The sequence below is a fragment of the Archocentrus centrarchus genome, chromosome 3 (genome assembly GCF_007364275.1).
Source record: "Archocentrus centrarchus isolate MPI-CPG fArcCen1 chromosome 3, fArcCen1, whole genome shotgun sequence".
Lineage (NCBI taxonomy): Eukaryota > Metazoa > Chordata > Actinopteri > Cichliformes > Cichlidae > Archocentrus > Archocentrus centrarchus.
The window spans coordinates 22,497,960-22,521,448 of NC_044348.1; the positions used below are offsets into that span (position 1 = coordinate 22,497,960).

General features: G+C 39.2%; 1 protein-coding gene across 1 annotated transcript in view; it reads right to left on the reverse strand.

The window, feature by feature from the left end:
* ush2a (Usher syndrome 2A (autosomal recessive, mild)) overlaps positions 1 to 23,489 on the reverse strand; it is a 233,943-nt gene that overhangs the window by 171,528 nt on the left and 38,926 nt on the right. Inside the window, 12 exon segments of the mRNA XM_030720976.1 lie at positions 546 to 726; positions 2,826 to 2,963; positions 3,120 to 3,345; positions 3,848 to 4,131; positions 6,952 to 7,159; positions 7,618 to 7,748; positions 10,264 to 10,459; positions 17,702 to 17,795; positions 19,353 to 19,574; positions 20,754 to 20,968; positions 22,584 to 22,773; positions 22,991 to 23,092. Of these exon segments, the coding sequence (XP_030576836.1) occupies positions 546 to 726; positions 2,826 to 2,963; positions 3,120 to 3,345; positions 3,848 to 4,131; positions 6,952 to 7,159; positions 7,618 to 7,748; positions 10,264 to 10,459; positions 17,702 to 17,795; positions 19,353 to 19,574; positions 20,754 to 20,968; positions 22,584 to 22,773; positions 22,991 to 23,092 (2,187 nt within the window).

A 23,489-nucleotide genomic window follows, 5' to 3' on the forward strand; every position in this document is an offset into this window, starting at 1 on the left:
CTCAGTTACTGTTGCTGTTCCTCCCTCCACCGTCCGATCCCTCTCTACTGTGAGGAGATCTCAGCCACAGCCTGATCTCATCCTTAATGTTTTAACACTGGAGAATACAGCAATCAGGCAAGGTCAGCTAACACACACACAAACACATACACACTGGATCACCAGTCAAACAGTTTGCGAACCATCTATCTGCTGTGGCACCCTGTCGAGAGGAACGGATGTGCGTGTGCGTGCCACTATAACATGGAGGCTAAGTGTAAAGTAACATTTGTGTATATGTGTTTAAAGTTTTGTGTGTGTGTGTGTGTGTGTGTGTGTGAGGCAGCCCGCAGGTAGAGACATGAGCGGTAAAGGTCAAAGCAGCTCTTAACTCATGTAAGTCATATGTCTGCCTACCAATCTGTAAACTGTCTTCACAGACACACTGCACCTGCCGCTGTGTGTGTATGTGTGCATTAGATTGTGTGTGTTTATACAGGTGGTGCAATTTAGAGATAAAAGCTTTACAAGATGTATAACTGACAAATCTGTAACTTTACACTTACCTGCCCAGGCCAGGGTTGAAGCCAAAGAACATCTGACGACACTGGTCACAACGTTGGCCTCCCACTGAGGGATGCGCACACACACACTGTCCAGACTGGCTTTCACAACTGCGATGCAATGCTCCAATGGGGTGGCAGTCACATTCCAAACATATATCCTGATCTGGAGAAAGGTAGAAGCCTGGGAAGAGATGAATATCAAATAAAGCAAAACAAGAATGCAATTAATTAAACAGTGCAGTCTTTAGATGTAAGTCTTACAGAGTAATTTTGTTAATAAAACAATGAAGAAGAAGAAGAAGAAATACTTAATTTGTCCCAAAAGTTGGGAATGTTACAACAACCAAAACATGAATCCGTGATAAAATAAATGCAATATTACAGAACAAAATAGGTAAAGGTAAAAAATATTATACTAAAGAAGGAACTCAATGAAATACAAAAAAGTGCAAAAAAAGTAACTCAATGAATCAAAATTTAAAAATGAAACAATATAGACCTTAAATCTAAATTAATGCAGGTATTGTGGTAGAGATGGCAAAGATTTTCTGTATCTATCCTTGTGGTATTGGAGCTGAAAGAGATGCTAGAGAAAGTGTCTGCATGTCCAGTAAGTGCTGCAGAGTGTGGTCAGGATCCATTAATTATCCACAGCCATTTACCACAGCCACAGTAATTTAGATGACCTCTGCACCAGCTGATGCAAGAATCCAAACAATGTGTCGATTCAAAAGCAACAGCAATGACGAATCCCCTCAGCGAGTAATATGCAGGCAATACAACAGCAAGCAATTCAATATTCGGGCCACGGAAACATTCCTTCACAGTAACATGTCTGGGATCACACCAATTTTCATTCACAGCTAGTGCAATCCCTCCACATTTCTTCTTACTGCTCAGATTAACTTTCCAAAAAGTCCTGAAGCCAGCTATGACCACATTGTGGTCTCGGAAGTATGAGAATGTCAACATCTTGCTGCAGCACTCTGTGAGGCACATCAAACTACACTTACTGTGTTCCCGCTGGGTCTAAATCAGCTCACCAACTTTGTCCATATTATTTTTCAAACATTTCGCATTCCTTATGAAGATCACTGGAATAGCTCCAGTGCTAAAACTCCACCGTTTCCTCCCTAGCTCCTCAGGGATCACAGGCCTCAATCTGGGCTGTAGAACTGTCGGTGCAATCTGACTCTCAACATTTGCCGTTCTATGACCAGGATCTGCTATTTGGAGGTTTACAGTCATGCGATGCTGCATCGAAAATAAGTAATCCACACCCATATTTCTTCTTATTTCTCTCCCATAGGTTTTAGATAGAATGATGCTCCATTGGAAAAAACAAAACAAAAAACAGTCCCTGTGGTGGAAACCCAGTAAGAAAGCTATTGTGCCCGATGCATGTCAAACAATGTCCACTGTGATTCTTTTTTTTTCCTTCAGAACTACACTAATGGCATCCAACAGTAAATGAGTGACTGACTTTGAACACAGCTACTACAGTCTTGAAATAACTAAACTGAGCCACTGTTTTCCATGTTTGTAATAATATTTAACACAAAACCAATAAATGTGTGTGAGGTTGCATTAAGCACTAAGGTTCCAAATCACAAATCAATTCAGTTTATTTTTCTCAAGGCCTGCCAGATGATAAATGAATTAGATATTCTATTTAGCCACTTGGGGAAGAAATACTCAATGGCTGTCACGAATTGGCAGTTGAAGAAATTAAAACAGGCAGTTTGTAAGAAGTGGAAAAGCATTGAGATATTACCATGCTCAGACATTATAGGAAAATTGTACATCTGTTTCCTTATAACTGCAAAGAATATGATAACTTTTATCTCATGTCTGCTTATTTTTTTTTTATATATGTCTTTTCATCTATATATCAATTCCCAACTTGTAATAGTAAACCTAAGTATGATATGATGGTTTTTCCTCTTCAGTAACACATAATCTGTTACCTCTTGTCCCACAACACTAACCAAAAATTCAGATTTACATGCACACGCACAACTGAAAAGATGCTTTCACCTCCTTTTCTTCACTGTGGTGCTGTGGTTGAGTCCTGGCATAAACAGGACAGTCACTGAGTGGATTTCTGGCACAGATGAACACAGAAACTTAAGATCTGGAGCATCCCTCTTTTTTCAAAATTCAGCTTTTTTTTTTGGTGAGCTTTGGCCAGTAATACACACACTATATTCATTTGTGAAAGTCACTATCAATATTTTTGGACCATTTCTCAGCCATTTGCTTCCCATCTTTGTAACTCACCAGGTCGGCAGCTACTGCAGTCCTTTCCATAGCGTGTTGGGATACAAACACACTGGCCTGTGGCACTGTCGCAGACTGACCCTTTGACTGTTCCTTTAGGGTCACACATACAGGGTACACAGCCATGGGAGAAACCCACTAACAGGACACAAGATGACAGCAGAAGAGCTGAATAAATTTACACTTATACATAATATGTTAACAATTGTGTTTCATGTGACTGCTTCGTTACTGAGTGAAAAAATAAATGTGCAACTAATATTGGATTTAGGCCTCAGTTCTGTGTTCTCTTACTCTCAAGGTTTAAAGTCCTGTTATAGTAGTTGTGAGCACAGTTGGTGCACTGCACTCCCTCCACTCCGTCCTTGCATGGGCACTGTCCGGTCTGCATATCACACACAACCCCTGGAACAGTTCCACTGGTGTCACACACACACGGCAGACAGCCCAGAGAGTTTCGCCGCTCCAGGGTGTGAAAACCATGACGGCAAGAATCACAGCGACGGCCTTCTACATGTTCCTGACAAAAGAAATATGGCAAGAAACATTTCATACTGAACTTGTAGTAACTCAAAGTGTTGATAAAAAAAAAATTGTCAGGAGCCAGTAAAGGGTTAAATTGGTCTGTCGCTAAGGATCCATACCAAAAAGCGGTCGTGGTCCTACAAATTTTTCCTACAGCAAATATCCAATTTGTCTTCATTATTGTGCCTCCACTGTTGGTTTAATCTATGTCAATATTTTCTTCATGGTCTTTCTTGAGGTTGAGGTTTTGTATTAGATAACTTTGTAAATCTTTTCTTACAACTCAAAGCCAGACATTTTTTTCCAATATAGCTTATATGCAGTAGAAAATATACAAGTTAGAATTTTCTGATTCAGCTTTCCTTATAATACATTTTTCAGTATCTAATTGTAATGCCAATTTTTGCTTTTAGATTGTATAACATCATTTTCATGGAAGTGAATGTCTAAAACAGCGGTAAAGAAAAATGGTGTAGCCTGAAAAACGTCATACATGCCTTACACACACACTGCCCTGTGTAAGAATCACAGTCTGTCCCAGGTACGGTCCCTTCCTGTGAGCAGTTGCAGGGGGCACAGGATCCCTCCAGTCTTAAACCAAACAGGCCTCTGCCACATGAGTCACATCGCAGGCCACCGACTCCGGGCTTGCACTCGCACTGCCCCCCCTCAGGCTCGCAGAATGGACTGAGGGAACCCAGAGGGTCGCAGCCACATGGGATGCATCCATCTGGGTGGGAAAGGTTCCAATAACCAAACTCACAGTGGTCACATGAAAGGCCTGCAATGAAAGCAGCAGTGAAAAAGAGATAAAGAAAAAAAAATAAGAAACAGGAAGAAAATAAAAATGAATAAAACTGATGATCGCTTGTTCACCAACTAGTATACGTTGTTTGCAGACCTTTGAATGAGTGTGCATGTGTATGTGTGCGTCTAAGTGAGAGAGAGCAAGAAAAACGGTGGGTGAGTGTATAAAACTGCCATCATTAGGGCCAGGCCCTCTACATATGATGGATCACTCACCTAAGGCCAAACACTTAATTTTACTGAGCAGAAAATAAATAAATTAAGCAACTACAAGAAAAGAAAGAAGGGAATGAAAAATAGGAGATAGAGGGATAGAAAATGAGCAGACAAATCTAAAAATAATACAGAATCTATTGTAAAACAAGAAAAGCAACATGGTAAAATATGTTAAATTAACAGTTTCAGTTCAGTTATTGGTCTTAATTTATTTCCAATTTAGATTCAAATCAATTAGGTCAGCATTTCATTATGACATTATTAAATACTACTTCTTTAATTCTTTTTTGTTGAGTTTATCACTGCACATATCAATTATAAATATAAGTAAACACCAAATCCATACTGTAGCAAGTTTTTATAGTAGAAACAATCCCAGGCTATAAGACTAGTTAAACTGCGCAGTGTGTGCATGCAGGGCTTATTTGAATATGCCATACGTATTCCATGACAGGCAATCTGTCCCTAAATGGATGCCTGGGGGCAATGCAGTCACCATAGCCGTTTATAAAGGAGCGTGTGTTCATATGTGGGTGGGTATGTGTGTGCACGCGTGCGCACACACACACACACACACATATTAATAATAACAAACCTGTACATCTGTGTTAGTGTGTGTGTGTCTGTGTGTGGCCGACACTTGGCATTTCCCCTGGTCTGCCCACTTTAATAATTTTATAGATATGAATTTATTTCTCTCCATAGATCATATTTTACAGTATTGCTATGAACATGTGTGTCAGAGTGTGTGGAGTGCAAATGTCCAACTGAGTATATTAGTGATAAATATGCAGGCTGGCAGACTGATGGTTACAAACCTAACAATGATTTGATATATTGTACTCAGGGTAGATTTTCCCCAATAAAACTATATGATTTATAAAGAATCCAACACTTACTGCAAAAAGTCACTTGCAAAGTGTTCTTTTTCAGTGCACTGACCTGATCAACTTAGCATTTATAATCATATTTTTATAATTAGATTTTTGACAATCAAACCAAAAATCAGGGAAAGTAAGAAATCAATAAAAAGGACAGAAAAGTGAGAACATTAGAGAACCGTCTGTGTTAGAAGATATTAGATGAGAACAAAAAGGATGTAATTTTGCTCTGAGGTAGGTGTCCACATGTGCGTGTGTGTGTGTGTGTGTGTGTGTGTGTGTGTGTGTGTGTGTTGTTCAGGACATGGCCAGCCCTTTTATCAGTAGCCAGCTGGTTAACAGGCTCATGCATCACCATTTCAAACACTATTATGTACACACTGCACTCTGGCACCTTGTTATGAGTGTGCATGTGTTTCTGCATGTGTGTATCTGCGTCTGCATGCGCACATTTCAATTCTGTCCTTCTGAAGCTTGCCTGCCATTGCTCTACTCAAAGTATCAGCTTGGCGATAATAAATTGCCATAATCAAATCTCATTTCTGAAAAATACCTGTGGGAGCAACCAAACAAACAAGGACAGAAAAAAACCTAAATGGGTCTTGTAAGAAGGAGTGTGAAAAATACAAGGAGCTGCAGCAGTTTGTTTTAATCAACTTGGCATTGAATTAGAGATTTAAATACCAGCTTAGTCCTTGATGACTTGCATGTACACACACACACACACACACACACACACACACACACACACACACACACACACACACACACACACACACACACAGTACACATTGTTTATGCACACACACACACACACACACACAAATAAACTTACAATTTACAATATATAGGCAAAGACAAAAGTACATCAACACATTGCCACATTCAGACCTTATTTTTATAGATACACATAAACACAAACAGACACACTTAGACATATACACGTGCCCACACTCACACACGCAATGTGGACCCTTGATAGCAGGGCTTAGCAATAACCATGATGCGTTGAGTTGAGGAGCGTTGGCCGGTTTTGCATTTCATATGAGCCTGGTCTTCAAAGACACACAGGGGAGAGAGTGAAACCATTTATCACAAAGAGAAGCACGACGGCTGGAAGCACCGCCAGCAGAAAAGCCTGTTTATTTTGGCTGCCACAACAGTTTGGGACATGAGTGTGCGCGCGCGCGTGTGTGTGTGTGCGTGTGTTCATCAGTGTGCATGGCTGCTTTGTCATTTGGACTCAGTGTACACAATTTTGCTTTTGTGTGCACCTCAGTGAGCACTCCTATGTATTAATTAAGATGCCACTACTGGACAATTAAATAAAGTAAACATCCTAATGAAAAGCAAAAGTTATCAACAAAATTATTCAGGACATTTTGTGAAAAAAAAAATGATGTGGTAACATACTAAGGTCAAAAGACAGCTGATCGTACCCTTTAATCAGTGCATGATCTTAACTCAGCATTCACCTTCAATGCTTAACTTTCATGAGCAGGATCTAGGAAGTTGCCTGAGAAACCCGTGTTTTACACCTATACACGAAGACTATTGTTGAAAGAAGCAGTCTGCTTTGACATACACACACTCACAACTTTAAACACAGGATTTTGATTTCTTTCAAAAACAACAAGTTCAACATTTACACCTGTAAAAACTGAGCTTTCTGCAATGTTTGTAAGGGATCTTTTTACCTGTGACATGGGGTTTACAACGGCACTGTCCTGTGTAATGGTTGCAGCTGGGAACTGCTCCTGTTGAGGTTCTCATGATGCCCATGTCACTGCAGTTACAGGAAATGCAGCCGTTTGGATTTGAGGCCGTAAGATCAAACCAACCAGGCAAACAGTCTGCACACTCATGGCCTGTTACTGCAGCCTTACAGTGACACTGACCTCCTATCTGAAAGAGACAAACACAGACATTCTCTGTTAAAAATGGTAAAGTGGTATTCTCTCTCCTTTTTCTTTTCTTTCTATTTTGTCTTAAATAAATATGTATTTATGCATGAGAATAAAATGTAAATATTCGCTGAGATTATCAATTTGAAAATCAAAATTCTCAGACATTAAAGTTAAAAATTTCAGCAAGGAACCATATTGCTTCACAACTTTGGATCAAGATTTAACTCTTTGTGACTTCCTTGCATCTGTCCATCATATTGTGCGTGCTGATGCTCAAAAGGTATCATGAAATCAGTATGTTATTTCCTTCTCAGCAGACCCAAGGACAATGGTGATGGGTCTCACAATGTTTCTTGCAAAATTATTATAAAAGTTTTATTTTTAACTACTGTTCCTAATATGCAGTCCTATATTGATTATCAAAAAAATGTTCTGTACTGAATATGTTGTGTGTACCTGGGCACAGTCCATGCTGCCGTTGACTGTTCCAGCAGTGTAACAGTTACAAGGCTGACACACATCAACTGAAGTGGGATCAGAGTCCTCAAGCCTGAAAAACCCACTTATACACTGCTCACAGTTCTTACCTGAAAGTGAGAAACAGGGTGATGCAAGGGGCAAAAAAGTCAATTGATAAAAACCACAAAAGACAAAAGAGATGTCTGTGCTGAAAAGTTCAGGTTTCAGCCATAATTGTTTAATTTTTTTTTCCCAGCGTGATTGATCTGCCACGACCAGTTGGGGGTGAGGAAATGGAGACAGTACAAAAGACACACTGTGGAAGAGAGCCTGAGATATTAATAATAACTAATGATTGTCAGAGGTGGCGCTGTCACTTGGTGACAAAGGATATTGTCCTGATGGTGCTCTATTGTATCACTTCCTGTTCCGGAGCACAGTGGTGCTCTGTTGTATTTGTTAACTGTTTCGATCGATTAATCTAGATAACAAGATACTTCACAGTGTAATCTTCACGTGCTTTATCCAAAGCACACACACTGAATCACCTATAAATTATATCCACATTATTCACTTAATGTGTTTTTTAGGAATTCGCCAGCTTAGCTCCTAGCCGACTCACTAGTACTAGCGTGGCTTCTTCTCCTGCCCCTCCCGCATTTTCCTGCTCTGTGTGTCAGATGTTTAGTCACTCCTTGGCCTCCTATTTATAGCCTTGGAGGCCAGGCTAAGTGAATTGGAGACCCGGCTCCACTTCCAGGGGCCAGAGCAGGCACCCTGGAAAATCCCTGTAGTTGTTGCAGACCAAGGTAACTTCGCCAGCATTAGAGCTCCCCGAGCAGCCAGGAAAGCAGGCCGGCTGGGTGACTGTGAGGAGGAAGTGTAGTTCTAAACAGAAGCTCCCAGTATACCACCAACCCGTCTCTCACAGACCATTAAAAAAAAGCAAACCAAAAACCAGGAAAAAAAAAAAAAAACACAAACATAAAAATTCACAAAGAAAGAAGAATATAGCATCCACAAGTGCACCACAAGAGTTCAATGTGGATTATTAAACATTAGGTCTCTCTCTTCTAAGTCCCTGTTAGTAAATTATTTAATAATTGATTTACTGATCATTTGATTTGATCAATAAATTGATTTATTCACCCTTACAGAAACCTGGTTACAGCAAGATGAATGTGGTAATCAGCGCCCCAAGCCACACTGTCAGAATCCTCAAAGCACAGATCGAGGAGGAGGAGTAGCAGCAATCTTCCACTCCAGCTTATTAATTAACCAAAGACCCAGACAGAGTTTTAATTCATTTGAAAGCCTTACTCTTAACCTTGTCCACCCTAATTGGAAAATTCAAAAACCTGTTTTATGTGTTATTATCCATCATCCACCTGGTCCTTACTCAGTTTCTGTCCGACTATATTTGATTTGGTGCTCAGTTCATTATAGTGGGTGATTTTAACATTGATGTAAATGCTGAAAATGCCTCAACACTGCATATAATCTATTATAAGATTCAGTTGGCTTCCCTCAAAATGTAAATGAGCCCATCCACCACTTCAACCAAACTTTGGATCTTGTTCTGACATCTGGCATAGAAACTGAAGATTTGACAGTATTCCCTGAAAACCGTCTTTTGTCTGACCATTTCTTAATAACATTGAAATTTACAATAATGGATTACACAGCAGCGGGGAATAAACTTTATTACAGTAGAAGTCTTTCTTAAAGTGCTGCAACTAAGTTTAAGGATATAATTCCTCCATTCTGTCTAATAGACATGTTGCTTTTTTGGAGGAAGTAACTGTTAAAGTTAACTCAGAAAGATCAATCGGAAAGAAAGAGTCAAATACCAGCAGTACTGACAGCAGTTGAACACAAAGATACATCTGTGAGATGATAAGTAATTTTTTCTCTCTAATGATTGAAATTTTAGGCATGGGATTTCTCAATATTAATCGAGTTTTACATCTTATTGAATACAACATGATATTTGATTTGTTTTTGTTTTTTTACATTCTGCCATTATGTTTGTGGCATTCCAAACATACTGTATGTGTCGACAACAGGGAAGTTGCGAAGTTCTGTGCTGAACTAAGCAAAAGTAACACTCATATGGTTGAAGGGTGTTTTTTTATTTTCCCAAGGGGCCACATGAGAATCTGGGACTGTTGTGGAGGGCCACACCAATTAGTTTATAAAGAGATAAAATTACTATTGAGCAGAATTTAACTCAACTTATTAGTGCGACCCTCAACAACATTCCCGGTTTCTCATGTAGTCCCTAAGGAAAATGAATTCCCTGCCCCTGACTTGTTAGCCCTACACTAAACTTCTATATTTGATTGGGTTTTTCAATATTTGCATTTTTTTCTATGATTTTAAATGTTTTCCTAATTCAGGTACATTTTTGTAATCTTACTTTATTTTATTTTTAATGCATTTTTTGGGCTTTTTAGTCTTTATTGCAATAAGAAAATAGGGAGAAGACAGAAAAGCTGGGAGAAAGAAGAGCGGAAGACATGCAGTTAACAGCCTTGGAGTAGATTCTCACCAGCCCTCTACATTAGCGTGACAGCATGTGTGTCACCTGCTCTACAAAATGCAAAAATATAAGAAGTTATGTTTCTGTTGCTAACATTGTACCTGTGGTGTTATGCATGCAGTTGTCACAGACACCTCCTCCTCCTTGATAATGCTCATCTGGATGGTCATCGGCCAAGACATCATAATGACAGGAGAGGGAGTGGCCGTGACACTGACAAGGTCGGCAGTTCATAGGCTGGAGCTGATCACCTGACCTGAATGGCTTGTCATTGTAGAGTGGTGCACAGCTCTCGCACTGTGGAAAAAGATTACACTGTTTAAATACATATATAGTTGTACATTTTCATTTTTAGTGTAACTTACAGTACCTACAATGACATACTTTACATACAAGTAAACACAGTTAATGCCATACTTGTTTTAAAAACTAGTTCATTAGCACAAACTGCAAGCCTGTCCCAGCTGTTGAAAATGTGTATTCAGTAGAAAATAAGAAAACAAAACAAACCAAAACTGCACATAAAAGTCATCATCCTATAACAAGTAAAATGCATGCTTTTATAGAGCAAAGACTGACACTGGAACAGTGAAAACTGGAGAAAATAAACGAGAGAGAAGGGGAAATGTAAAGAATGAAAAATCAATTGCCCATGGAAATCTAAATCTAAAGAGAGAGGAATGACACACATAACAACACACATAATACGGAGACAAACAAAACACAGATGTAGTTTCCGCTATATTAGAAAGAGCCAGTACATTCACACACACACACACACACACACACACACACACACACACACACACACAATTGGGAAATCACTGCTACTAATGAGGAATGACTTGTAACTGCCAGGGCTCTCACAGAGTCCCACTTTCATGTCAAAATAAACATACCAAGGTGTGTGTGGTTGTGTGTGTGTGTGTGTGATAAAAAATGCATTTTTTTTGTAGCAGAGTGCAGCAGAAGCGAGAAGCAGCAAGTACAAGCCCTTTGATTTTGTTCAGCAGTCAGTACAAATTATAGTGGACAAGGGGGGCTTCAAATGGTGGGATTAAAAATGTATTAAAAAACACAGGAGTTCCTCCCATGTGTGACACATGCAGACCTGCACTGGGCCTATTATGTATGACACACAGAGTAGGGGGGGGGGAGCCAGGGGAAGCAAGAGGGAGGGGGAGAGCGTAGATGGAAATGGGGGAAGAGGTTCCTATTTTGTGCTGTACGTGAGAGAGGGGAGTAAAAGTAAGGAAAAATGCAGAAAATTGATGGAAACAGAAACAATAAGTTGGGTACAATGTGGGACACAAAAGGAGACAAATGAAGAGGAGTGGACACATGAATAAAATTAATGGCAGCACGCGAAAATGACAAAAGGCCCTATGCATAACAATAAGCACAAAGTCCACACAAGGATCCACCTATCAAAAAAGTGCTCCATAGTGCTACAAGTGATCAAACATTTCACACTGTGCCACTGCAGTTTGGTATTCTAACATTTATTCATTAAAAATTTGGATGACTAATAACAATCAAAACACAAGCCATAGGTTTGCATATTTCTGTATATGTGTGTTTGTGTGTGTGTGGATACAGCATCTAGAGCATTGCTGACTGCAAGGTTAGCTGATTATTAACACAATCTAATGAAGCAGCAAGAGGTTCTCTTGAGATGTGATGTATACAGTACATTCATTTACCAACACACACACAAACAAAAAGAGACAAATAGAAGCAAATCTATAAAGACACACACACACACACACACACACACACACACACACACACACACACACACACACACACACACACACAAACACACACACACACACACACACACACACACACACACACACACAGATGGGTATGTCTTGGGACATGTAATTCCACGGGAGCACTGAGCTGTTTGCATGTTCCTGTTTGTTCAGTCACTCTGCCTGCTCATCTGTCTTCCATGCTGTTTGGCCTGAGGTCTATCTGATGTCTTACCGACAGTAACTTCCCGCCTGTACGTTTGTCCATGCTTATTTTCTCTTTCTGGCCATCTGTCTTTGCTTTCCTGCCTGTCTATCTGCATCTCTGTGCCCCAAACCGTTTCACATATCAAAGGTACTTTTCTTTCTGCACTCCAAATAGAAAGCTCTCACTACATCTCACTCTTCCTCTCATCCACTGGGGATGAGTCCAAGACTGGGAGTTCTCCACTCCCCTATCTCTCTTTCATTCCTTTTTTGCCTCCTCTACCTCTGTGTCTCCTCTATCTTCCCAAACTTCTTTCTTCTATTTCCCCTCTATCTGAAAAACAAATTACTCTGTACATCTCTCCCTGCTTCCCACCTCTCCCCTTCCTCACTCCCTTCCCCCTGTCTCTGCCGTCCCCCAACTGCTTGTTCTCATAGCCACAGTGAGTATGTGAGCAGGAAATATTACCATACCAAATGAAAGGGGGAGTTTTTTTTTTTCTTCTCTTTTCTTTTCATTCAACATTGCGTTACCTTCTCTCTCTTTCCGTGCCTGCTAATTAGTCGAGGGACTGGTGTTTGGGAGTTAAAAGAAGAGCGCAAACGTTCATTCTCTTCCTCATACAAAAGGTTTTGATGGCGCTCCATCATCTGCACACAGTACTCACAGCAAAAAAAAGAATAAGTAAGAGTGAGTTAAAGTTCCTTTAATTCTATTTGCTTTTATCTTGTGCACATAGTGCACCATACACCTAAAACAACAGAAAAACAGCTATTTATTGAGCTAATTGTTGAGTTGGGCATTTCTGTTAGTACATATAAGGCTTTATTAATAGCATGACTTTTACATCATTTCCTTTCTTTTTCAAAAATTTCATGGCAGAACATTGTTCTTTCTTTGTTTCACTGTAAGTCTGGCTTAATGTAAAAAGGAAAAAAAAAAAAAAATGACTGCAAGAGTGAAACCAGGAGGTGCGTGGATGTGAGTGTGAATGAATGTGTGTGTTTTGGACTGTAGACCTGAACAAAGGATAACATCTTATTTTCACTCTTGAATGTTTGGACAAAACCTGCTGAGTGAGGAGACTACTCTAATGGATATGTGGACATTTAGATGGTCTGTCATAAGCATCTGTGTGTGTGTGCATGCATGTGCATGCACGTGTGTGTATGTGTAAAACTGCTGGGACAACTCATCCTAAATGCCATGACCAATTTCACGCTCTCACAGGAAAGGTCGTGGCACTGGCTTGTGTATGTGTGAGCATATTTGTGTGTGCATATCCACGTTGTGTGTATCTAAAGTTAACCCAGTTAACCCCTGTGCAGGTGAAAATCTGCTGCTGAGGCACACTTGAGCCACAGAGATCCTGGACAACACCATTTAATGTCACTAGCCATCAATATCTATCAGACACACAGATAGAAACAGAAAATCGTGTTCAATGTCTAGTTCAGAGTGCACATACTATATATAAATACAAAACAAAAAATTTCACAATTTGCAGCACAGCAACACCTATTCTATTCACAGTTTGTCTATTATACAACTCATGTTCAAACATATGGGTGTTCATGAGCACGCCTGGCACCAGGACAGTCTAGGTTGCAGGTTGATGATCAATTTCATAATTGTATCAGCAGATCTACAGCCATACTCAGGTGAAGAGAGTAGCTGAGCTCCACATGGTGGTGAATTGGATCAGGTGGCGGTGGAAGATGTTGGACAGGCCTGGCATGGCCAAATGTATAGCACACTGGGAGCATCTGGCAAAATCCTGGATTCAGCAATGCAGAGTCAACCAGTTAGTTGAACTTCGGATTAAGGAGGAAAGGTTTTTGTCCTGGTCATCATCAGGACAATATCCTTTATGCTCTCGAGGATATTCAAGGTTTCATGGGAGTTTACCAACCAATCTACATGTGTATTATGGACTTGGAAAAGGAATTTGACATCATCCCTCAGGCTATCATGTGGGGAGTGCTTCAGGAGAATGGGGTATTGGGCCCATTGTTATCAGGCTATTCAGTTCAAATATGGTGAGAAATTAGTTTGCATTCCTGGCAATAAGTCAGACTCATTTTCATTTTCATTTACAGATGCTATAAGGTTTATGGACAAAATTTCTAGGTGCAGTGAAGAGGTGGAGCATGTGTGGCTTGGTGGCCTTAGGATCTCATTTCTGCTTTTTGCAGATGATGTGGTTTTGTTAGCTTCATCAATCAATGACCTCCACCTTGCACTGGGGCTGGTCTACAGCCATGTGAGAAATGGCTAGAATGAGAATTAGCAGCTCCAAGTCTGAGGCCATGGTTCTCCACCAGGAAAGGGTGGAGTGCCCATTCTGGTTTGGGAATGAGTAGCTGCCACAAGTGGATGTATCTCTGGGCCTTGCTCAGGATTGAGGGTAAGGAGGGAGTGGATACTGACAGATTGGTGCAGTGCCTGTAGGAATGCAGACCCCAGAAAGCCTTGTGAAGATGGCTGGGCAGAAGGAATTTCTGGGCATCTCTGTTTAGATTGCTGCCTCCATGACTCAGACTCAGATACATGACAGAAAATGGATGGATGCATGGATGGAACTACCGTGCGCTGTGATCACCTTTCCCCAGGTCGTAACTCTATTCAAGCATAGGTAAAAACAGTTAAAAACTAATTGCTGGAAAGACACAATTTCTTTAACTCTCCAAATGCATACACACACACATCCACACAGAATCACAAAGTTTTTCACATCCTGAGTTTTTTTTAAAACCAAAATTGAATTTTGACTTAAAGAACCATGAACTGAAACAGACATTGTGCAAGTTAAAACACAGTAATCTGATGTACAATACAGTATATGATATAACTTTCAGGCCTGATGGAATCTATCAGTTTTGTAGACAAACAGACAGACTGACAGAATGAGAGATCAACTCTGACACAGAGTGCACATAAGAAAGAATCAAAAGACAGAGTGAGAAAGTGGGAGAGTGCATGCGTGTCCGTTAGTGCACACGAGTGTTTAAGTGTGTATGTGTGTGTCTGTGTGTGTGTCTGTGAGACAGAGAGAGAGTTTAAGTGTGCCTTCTAAGGCCCCTGTTGATCATCTTGACACATGTCTGAGCATTTCTGTCACTTTAATGTCACTGTGGAAATTCTGCAGATTAGTACAACATCCGTCATGGTGCTAGGCCGATCCAAGTCAACAGAACGCATGCAATATTAAACGCTAATATTCCCCACAGCCTTTTATGCTCCAATATTACAAAGACAGAAGAAAGGCCCTGAATATTCACTCAGAGAGATGACATGGCCAGGTTCAGGGGAAAAAAAAAAAGTGCACACAGGCACACACAGAAATGAGTCTATGAAGACACATGCACATATTATACACTAATGCATTTCAGAGAAGTGTAGCTCCTGTAGAGATTAATTTACATAAAATATATCCATGCTTATTCCACTGCATTTCTCTAACACAAAAGATGTAATGTATGTGTGAGAGAAAAGGAAAGAAACAGCTTGGGAGGATGGATCAACCTGAGACAGTAAGAAAAAAAAGAGGAAATACAGAATGAAAAATGAAAAACAGAGTCAAATAGGAATGAATTAAATACTTAGAAAGTGAGGCAATAAAGAGTGAGAGGGAGTAAAAAAACAGCTGAGTGAAATGAAGCGAAATACAAACAGAGAAAGAAAGAGAACTGATTAGAGATGCATGCTGAGGGAATGTAATTGTTCTAGTCGATTTGAGACATTATTTAAACTGAGACCCGAGAGAGAAAGACAGAGAGTGTGTGAGAGAGAGCGATCGACAAAGAGGAGGATGGAGGTGGGATAGGGACCTAAGAGCGGAAAGACAAATGTGGCGTATAAAAAAAAAAAAAAGGAGAAAAAAAAAAATATTTTTTTTTGTCACAGTCTGGATGATGGCATTTATCTGAAGATGTTTGGTTAGTGTACTTGCGTGTGTGTGTGTGTGAAGCACTTTCTGTGATAACTTTTATTTTAGTGTGAAGTTCATGTAAGACTAAAACTATTAAATGCACGAGTGTGTGTAGGAGGCTGTTTGTTATTTGAGGTTGAGTAAAGTAAAAGAAAAAAATTTAACAGCTGCTAGTTGGCAGCTGTGTGTCTTCATCAATGTACTCTATTGCCTCTGTTTAAAACACACACACACACACACACACACACACACACACACCTACACACACACACACACACACACACACACACACACACACACACACACACACACTAATGCACAGAAACAGGTATATGAATGATACATAAGTAGTGAATAATGCAGGCTGTCCTGTGCTACAGTGAGGTGAAGCTGTCATACTGAACATTTCACTGCAGACTACTTGGGTTTTTGTTGGGGTGATGCCTACTACTACCCTACACATTGTATTAGCTTCAAAGAAAGCAAATATCTGGTCACAAAGTGATGGTTTAGGTGAAATTAACATTCTGTTACAAGTGCCTAACAGTGTAATGGGCAACTGTAACAGAAACACAACAGACTACAAAAAAATAAGATTCTGTACTTTCTTTAAAAACCTGGCAGGTACCCAACTAACTAATTAACTAACTATCATGCTCTAAGGCTTTAAGGCTTTAGGGCCATTTGTTTTAGTGGATCTAATCTAATACAGAGTTTAAGCGTAGCTACCATTGATGCCAAACCCGATCCTCCATGACATATAATAATGAAAATAAACTTCTATAAATGAACTTAAGTACCTAATGAGTGTTAGTAATCACCCCTATTAGCATTGTGGCCCACATAAAAACAAACAGGATTGTATTTCAGGCATGCATACTGATGTCTGGATCTTTTCCATCTGTTCCTATTCCACCTGTTATCCACTTTTGGTCTAATTTTCTTTCAGAAAATCATATCAGTTGCTTTCCGCTGCTTGCTGAATGTTGCTACCTGGCTCTGCCTGGTCTGTGTCCAAAAGCAAGATGGCTTACTCAACAAATTTCCGATAATGATGAAAAAGATCTTCTACTGTACTACAACAAATAAGGAATCATTATTAAACATCATTATAACAAACATATAATCCACATAGAGAAATAAACATGTGTGTGTGTGTGTGTGTGTGTATATATATAAATGTGTGTCTGTGTGTGTGTGTGTCTGTGTGTGTATATCTTTGTGTAATTTATTAAAGAAGTTCTCTTGTCATTAAGAAGGAAAGTACTTAATTAGGACCATGAGGTGGTGTTCCCCAGGGGATTCCTTTGTGATGAGAGTGTGTGTGTGTGTGTGTGTGTGTGTGTGTGTGTGTGTGTGTGTGTGTGTGTGTGTGTGTGTGTGTGTGTGTGTGTGTGTTGTAAATGCTTGTGTGCTTTTGAGCTTAAGCATGATAAGTGGTCTATGCCTAGAAAAATGTAGATATTAATAATTTTGAAACCCATCTTTAAATTTTGTACCTGAATATTTGGGACTTGTCAACATGAAATTCTAATAACTTCATATTACACCCTTTAGGAAACACTATCACTGAGTGGGTAAGGTCTACTACTATGAGAGTTTGTTGTGATTTGTGATGTGAGAGTTTGTGTTTTTTTGCTTACATTGTTCCCTTTTGTGTGGCTCTCTGGCAGACACAGGCACTTGTATGGTGTCACACTGGTATCACAGTGGTCTGCATGGCCGTGACACTCACATCTGCCCAGGTGACAGAAACAGGAAGAGAAACATTGAAAATAAACACAAGGCGGTGACTTGAAACTGTGTTGTAAAACTTTGATGATGAAAACATTCAATTCCTTTATTAAATGTGAAAATAAAAGGCAAAGCAAAACAAACATGGGAAAAGCTCTCCCTTTCCTGAATGCTTCTGTCAAGACCTCCTTACTACCACTGGACAGTTTCCATTCAACATTTATAAATGCCATCCTGAGAATCATTAAAGCAACATAGCAGGTAGCGTGCGCACACACACACACACACACACACACACACACACACACACACACACACACACACACACACACACACACACACACACACACACACACACACACACACACACAGTCATTTAATTATTCATTCAGATATTCAGTTGCTTTATTTCATTCTTCTCTCTGAGTATCCTTTCACCTCTTCTTCTCTTAATGCCACATTCTGTTACAAGGTGGCTTTATTAATCAAATAAGAAACATAAGCACTAAAGATTTTCTCTTCTTCTGATCAAGACTTTTTGTACAGTATTTTTGATTTGTGGTAGAATACCCTTCTTAGCTTCATTACCTTTGAGATCTGGCCAATAATTTCATTTACGAAAATAAACTGAAATAAAAAAAACTGAAAGAATTACAAGGAGATTGTTAATGTGGTAAAATTTCATAAACTAAAAAAAGTACTTGCCATTCTACAAAGAAATAAAGCAATTTGCAAATTTAACAACATTGTCACATAGAGACAATAACGGTCAGAGAAGCTCAACTGTATTTGACAGATGAACTCCAGACAAAGACAGTCCCATTGGCAACAAAAATCAGAATAAGTTCATAAGTCAAAGCACACATGCTAAAATTATAACTCTACTTTTTTCTCAACATACTTATTTACATGCTCTATAAAGTCTGAAGACAGAAGAGAGATGGAAGAAGAATGAAAGATGTGAGAGACAGGAAGAGATAAAGAATGCACAGATGAGATTTCAGCTAAATCTCTGTTTCTCCTACTTCACTGTAACAAGCTACTAATTAAAACAGCTTAGAGGGAGGGGGAGGGGGAGGGGGAGAAAGAGTTAGAGATGATTGCCTCCTGCATAATCCTATAATTACCACAGTCATGAAAAACAGTCACTCTGTCAGTCTAATGAAGAGATGTGTTCACAATTACTCTCAGAAAGCTCTGCTGAGACTCAACGGTCTGTTTTTGTCATAATATAAGCTCGCACTCATTTTTACAAAGAAACACTGAGAAGACAGTCAAATAGTTCTTTCAACCAATTATGCCACTTAAGTACATAAAACTTTGGAAGTAAAAGGATCATAATTAGAAGTGTGCCACTTATGGTGGTTCTCTACATTAATTTGTGAATTTGCAAAATCACGCTGGGAATTCTAAACTCCGTGTGATTCCAGATTATCAGAAATATCACAGAAATGTCACATTTAGAAATGATTTGCAGATCTGGATCGTCACTCAAAGTCCATCAACAACTTTCATAAGAAGGCACAGTAGGTATCTGCATAAGCATTTACAAATTTTCACCTGCCACTGATGGTGATTTCACTGATGCCAATGAATCTGTGTCGCTGGTTCACCCCGACTGCTCTGGTGTAGTATTGTCCACTCATATGTATTCTGACCTGGGCAGATTGTACCATCTCCTGCAGGACAGGTGTGTTGTAGAAGTCATTGTAACCTGGCCTCAGGGGTGGGTGAGTGGTCAGCAGGCTGAATGTGATGTTACCTCCTGAGAAGGGCATGTCACTGATACACAGGAAACACAAATATTACACAAAATTAGAAAAAAAACACAAGAAAATCTATTTTATAATAAAAACACCATCAAATATTCAAAATGTATATTTGCGAGTAGCTGAAAAGCACTATTTATATAAAGAAACCAACAATATTTTGGATCACTGTGGATTAGCAGTGATACTTCAACTGTTACCAATTAAAATAATGAATCACCTAGACAGCTGCATATTGCAGATATGCAAGTATCTAGGTATGATAGAAATCTAGGTCTTTATGAAGTAAATGACACAATGATGATGCAGACCATTAACACCTAACCAAAATGTTAAGCTTACATCAAAATTTCTACCAAAGTGATTTTGCTCCACCTTTCATTTGTCTTCTGTTTTTGGGTATAATAATTATAACTGTTGCCTAAGGTAACTGTTCACCTGTTCATACAGACAAGATTTAAGGATAACCTAAAGTGACTGAGACATGTCTAAATTTATCCAGCCAAACACTCCAATGGGCTCAGATGTCTTGCAGGATTACACATGATAAAAACATCATTAGATAACATGATTTTTTTAATATATATATATATATATATATATATATATATATATAAAAAATTGTGAACCACTGGGTTAAAAATATATTACCAAAATAAAGGCCCATTGATCTCACGCCAAACTAAGTAATACGTATAACTCAGCCTGAAAAGGTTGTATGTGATATAATTTGCCAAGTAATAAAACAAGCAATAACCACTACGCTGTGATCTATTCACACTTGTTCTATCTAATGCCAACTAAGCCCTTGATAGAAGTAGCTATGCCAAGATTTAGTGAGGCTGTGTGTGTACGTTAGACTACGTTCCAACTGTAGCTGTACATCTACTGCCAATTGAGAGCATGTGAGATATGTGTACAAAAAGACTTTGATTTTTGGACTTTTATTCCACCTCCTGGTGTCCTGCATTTGGTCGCTCTCCACTGTCTCTTTACAGATGTTCAGTCAAAATTTTAAACATTACTTCAACCTGTTTTAATAATTATGGCAGTTCAGAAAGTTTTCAAAGGATTTTATTGGGGGGGGGGGTTATTAAAACAGCTTCTGTAAATCAGCAGATATTGAGCTTTCCTGTAAACAGCTCTCCATATGGTGGACAATAGTGACTTTTGATCCTGTGTTCCAACCTACCTGGGCAACTGCAGACAGTTGACCGAGTCTGGTCTTAGTAAAGGCCCGTTGTTCTCCATTTCAAACACACTGCAGTTTCTGGCCATATACTGCCAGTCCAACCATGGCTGCTCTGTGGTGGTGTTAATCTCGGTCTCTGTGAGGCCAGCCTTTCTTCTCTGGATCACAATTGACTCAGGCATGAGGCCACTATACTGAACTATAACATAAAATACCTGGAGGACAGAGGGAACAGTTTACATGAATAGAATAAGACTTGGTATACCAATAGACTGTAATACAATTTGAAGCATTTAGCAAAACTTATGGTGAAACTGTGTGCCACAAACATTAATAAATCACATTTGTGTGAATTGTTTAGCCCTAAATATTGCACACTAAAAGGGAAACTCCAATAAATACATCTGACCAAGTGGGCAGCAAACTTCATGAAAAAAATCAACATGACTCTAGAGTGCCACTAGACCAGTAAAGTCACACACTCTACTCCCTCTACTGTTTTTTCTCCTCCCACTGGGTCATACACTAAGATATCAAAGCTACCTCAGTACATCACTGGAAAATACCAGTGTGCTGGCACAACACGGTATTCCACAATCTGTGTTCATATAAGAATGGAGTCCATATCTTTGTTCAAATTAAAACAATGTAATTTTATTCAAAGTCATTATTGATTCAATATGGACAACTTAAATAATAATTAAGTATTTTAGTGGAAAATAGATAGCTATCACACCTATTTAGACAGACACACAGGAATAGTCTCTTATCACATATGAACCATGTGTGTGCCTGTGTGTACAGTAGGTGTGTGTCTCTTAAGTGTTATCTAGAACTACAGAGTGGGTTGGGACACTGGGTTACACAGCAGGGAGTGGACTAAGCCACCACTATGGTACAATCCTCACACCCACCCCACTTACTAACATAAATACTTGAAACCTCAGAGAGTGGCTTTTATCTGGGGACTTGAGTTGGGCGACCACATCAGGACAGCTCCCAAAATCCTGCCCACACTCACATACACAGTTCAGAGAGAAGAGGAATTAGTCTTTTGACAACCCCAGCGTAGACAGCGCCAAAATCTAGCAGTCTCCCTTTCCTTTTCCCTCTCTGCTGCTCTGTGTGTGTGTGTGTGTGTGCGTGTGTGTGTGTGTGTGTGTGTGTGTGTGTGTCTGTCTGTCTGTCTCACTGAAGAGCTTAGAAAGAACTGTCCACTGCGCACACAGGTGCAAGCGCAGATACATACTGTAGTGTTGGAATTGCAGCTTTTCAAATTTATACTGCTCAATAATGGAATTTAGTTGACTGTCCACACAAAATTATTTCTAACAAGGTGATCACATTACTTACACAATTGTTCATTCGTAGCCAGCACTAAATCTGAGAGTAAAAAAACCTTTACAGCAGCCCACATCCTCCTAGCCAATACTGTGCCTGATGATAACTACTGCCTGATGAATTAGTAGTGGATGATGTTCTGGGCCTTCCACTGTAGCCGATGGATAACTGGATAGCTGATATCTGTGCCAAGCCACTCATTAAAGTTTGACGATCAATATAGATAAATTAAAAATTCATAAATAAATAAAAATAAGTTAAACCTGGTTGGTCTTGGACTACAAAAGAAAAACATTTTGCTAACAAATTTCTTAGCCCTTGCCTTCTGTATATTCATAGGCAGATTTATGTGTTGCTGCTAAAATACAGTAATACAAAGGAAAAATAATCAAAACTCTCATGTTTGTCAACCATACAAATAAAATTCAATATTTCAGTTGTTTGCTTCATCACATAGTGGGTTCACATTGGTGAAATGAGGCCCATTACCTGGTATTGCCCATTAGCCAAATCCACTGTAATAGTGACTCCGTCATCCAGTTCCTGTGTAGTCATGATCTTAGATACCCACGTGGTGCCCATGTCCTGATCATTGATATAACTTAGTGGATGTGCGTTAAGATTCAGTCTTAAGACTCTGTCATTGGTGGTGTCTTCAACAGCATTGGGAATACAGTATCTGTTAACAATAACATTATTTAGCTATACAATAGCATAATATAAAACTTGATTAGTGCTTTTTAAGAGAGGAAAATAAAGGAAACAACTACTTCCATAATCACAATTCCAGACCTGTCAAAAAGCAAATCAGTTTCTTTTTACAAATTAAAGTAATTCCAACTACAATATTCAGTATTAAAAAATTTACAGGGTACATAAAAGTTGTAATACTGTACCTCTCAATTAAAGGGTGCACCCTTGGGTGAGTGGGAGGACATCGACATTCAGACTGGACATGGAGTTCAGGGAGGACTCCTGAGTACAGCTCAACTATTTCCCTGTTATAGCAAAAGGATACGAAAAAAAATTTAAACCAATATAGAAGTTAATCACTGGTTAACAGAATGCCATTCTTTATGAAACTGTATTTAATTACACTACATAATTACATTATATATAAAATTAGAGTATAAAAGAAGAACTGAAGGGTTGGGTGATGGACTCTTCATACAATATAGGTCTTAAAAGAGAAGAAAAATTGACCAAAGCATCTGTTGATGGTCTTTTGACTGAACATTATGTGCAAACTGTTAAATTAAATGCATAATTTTCTTCAACTTCACCCTTTTGTTCAGTCTAACCCTAATCTTGTCAGCTCCTTTAGTACATCACTGGTAAGCAAAAGACTAATTGCTTTGTATTGAATTCTCAGAAAAAACCTCTGGAAGCAGTATG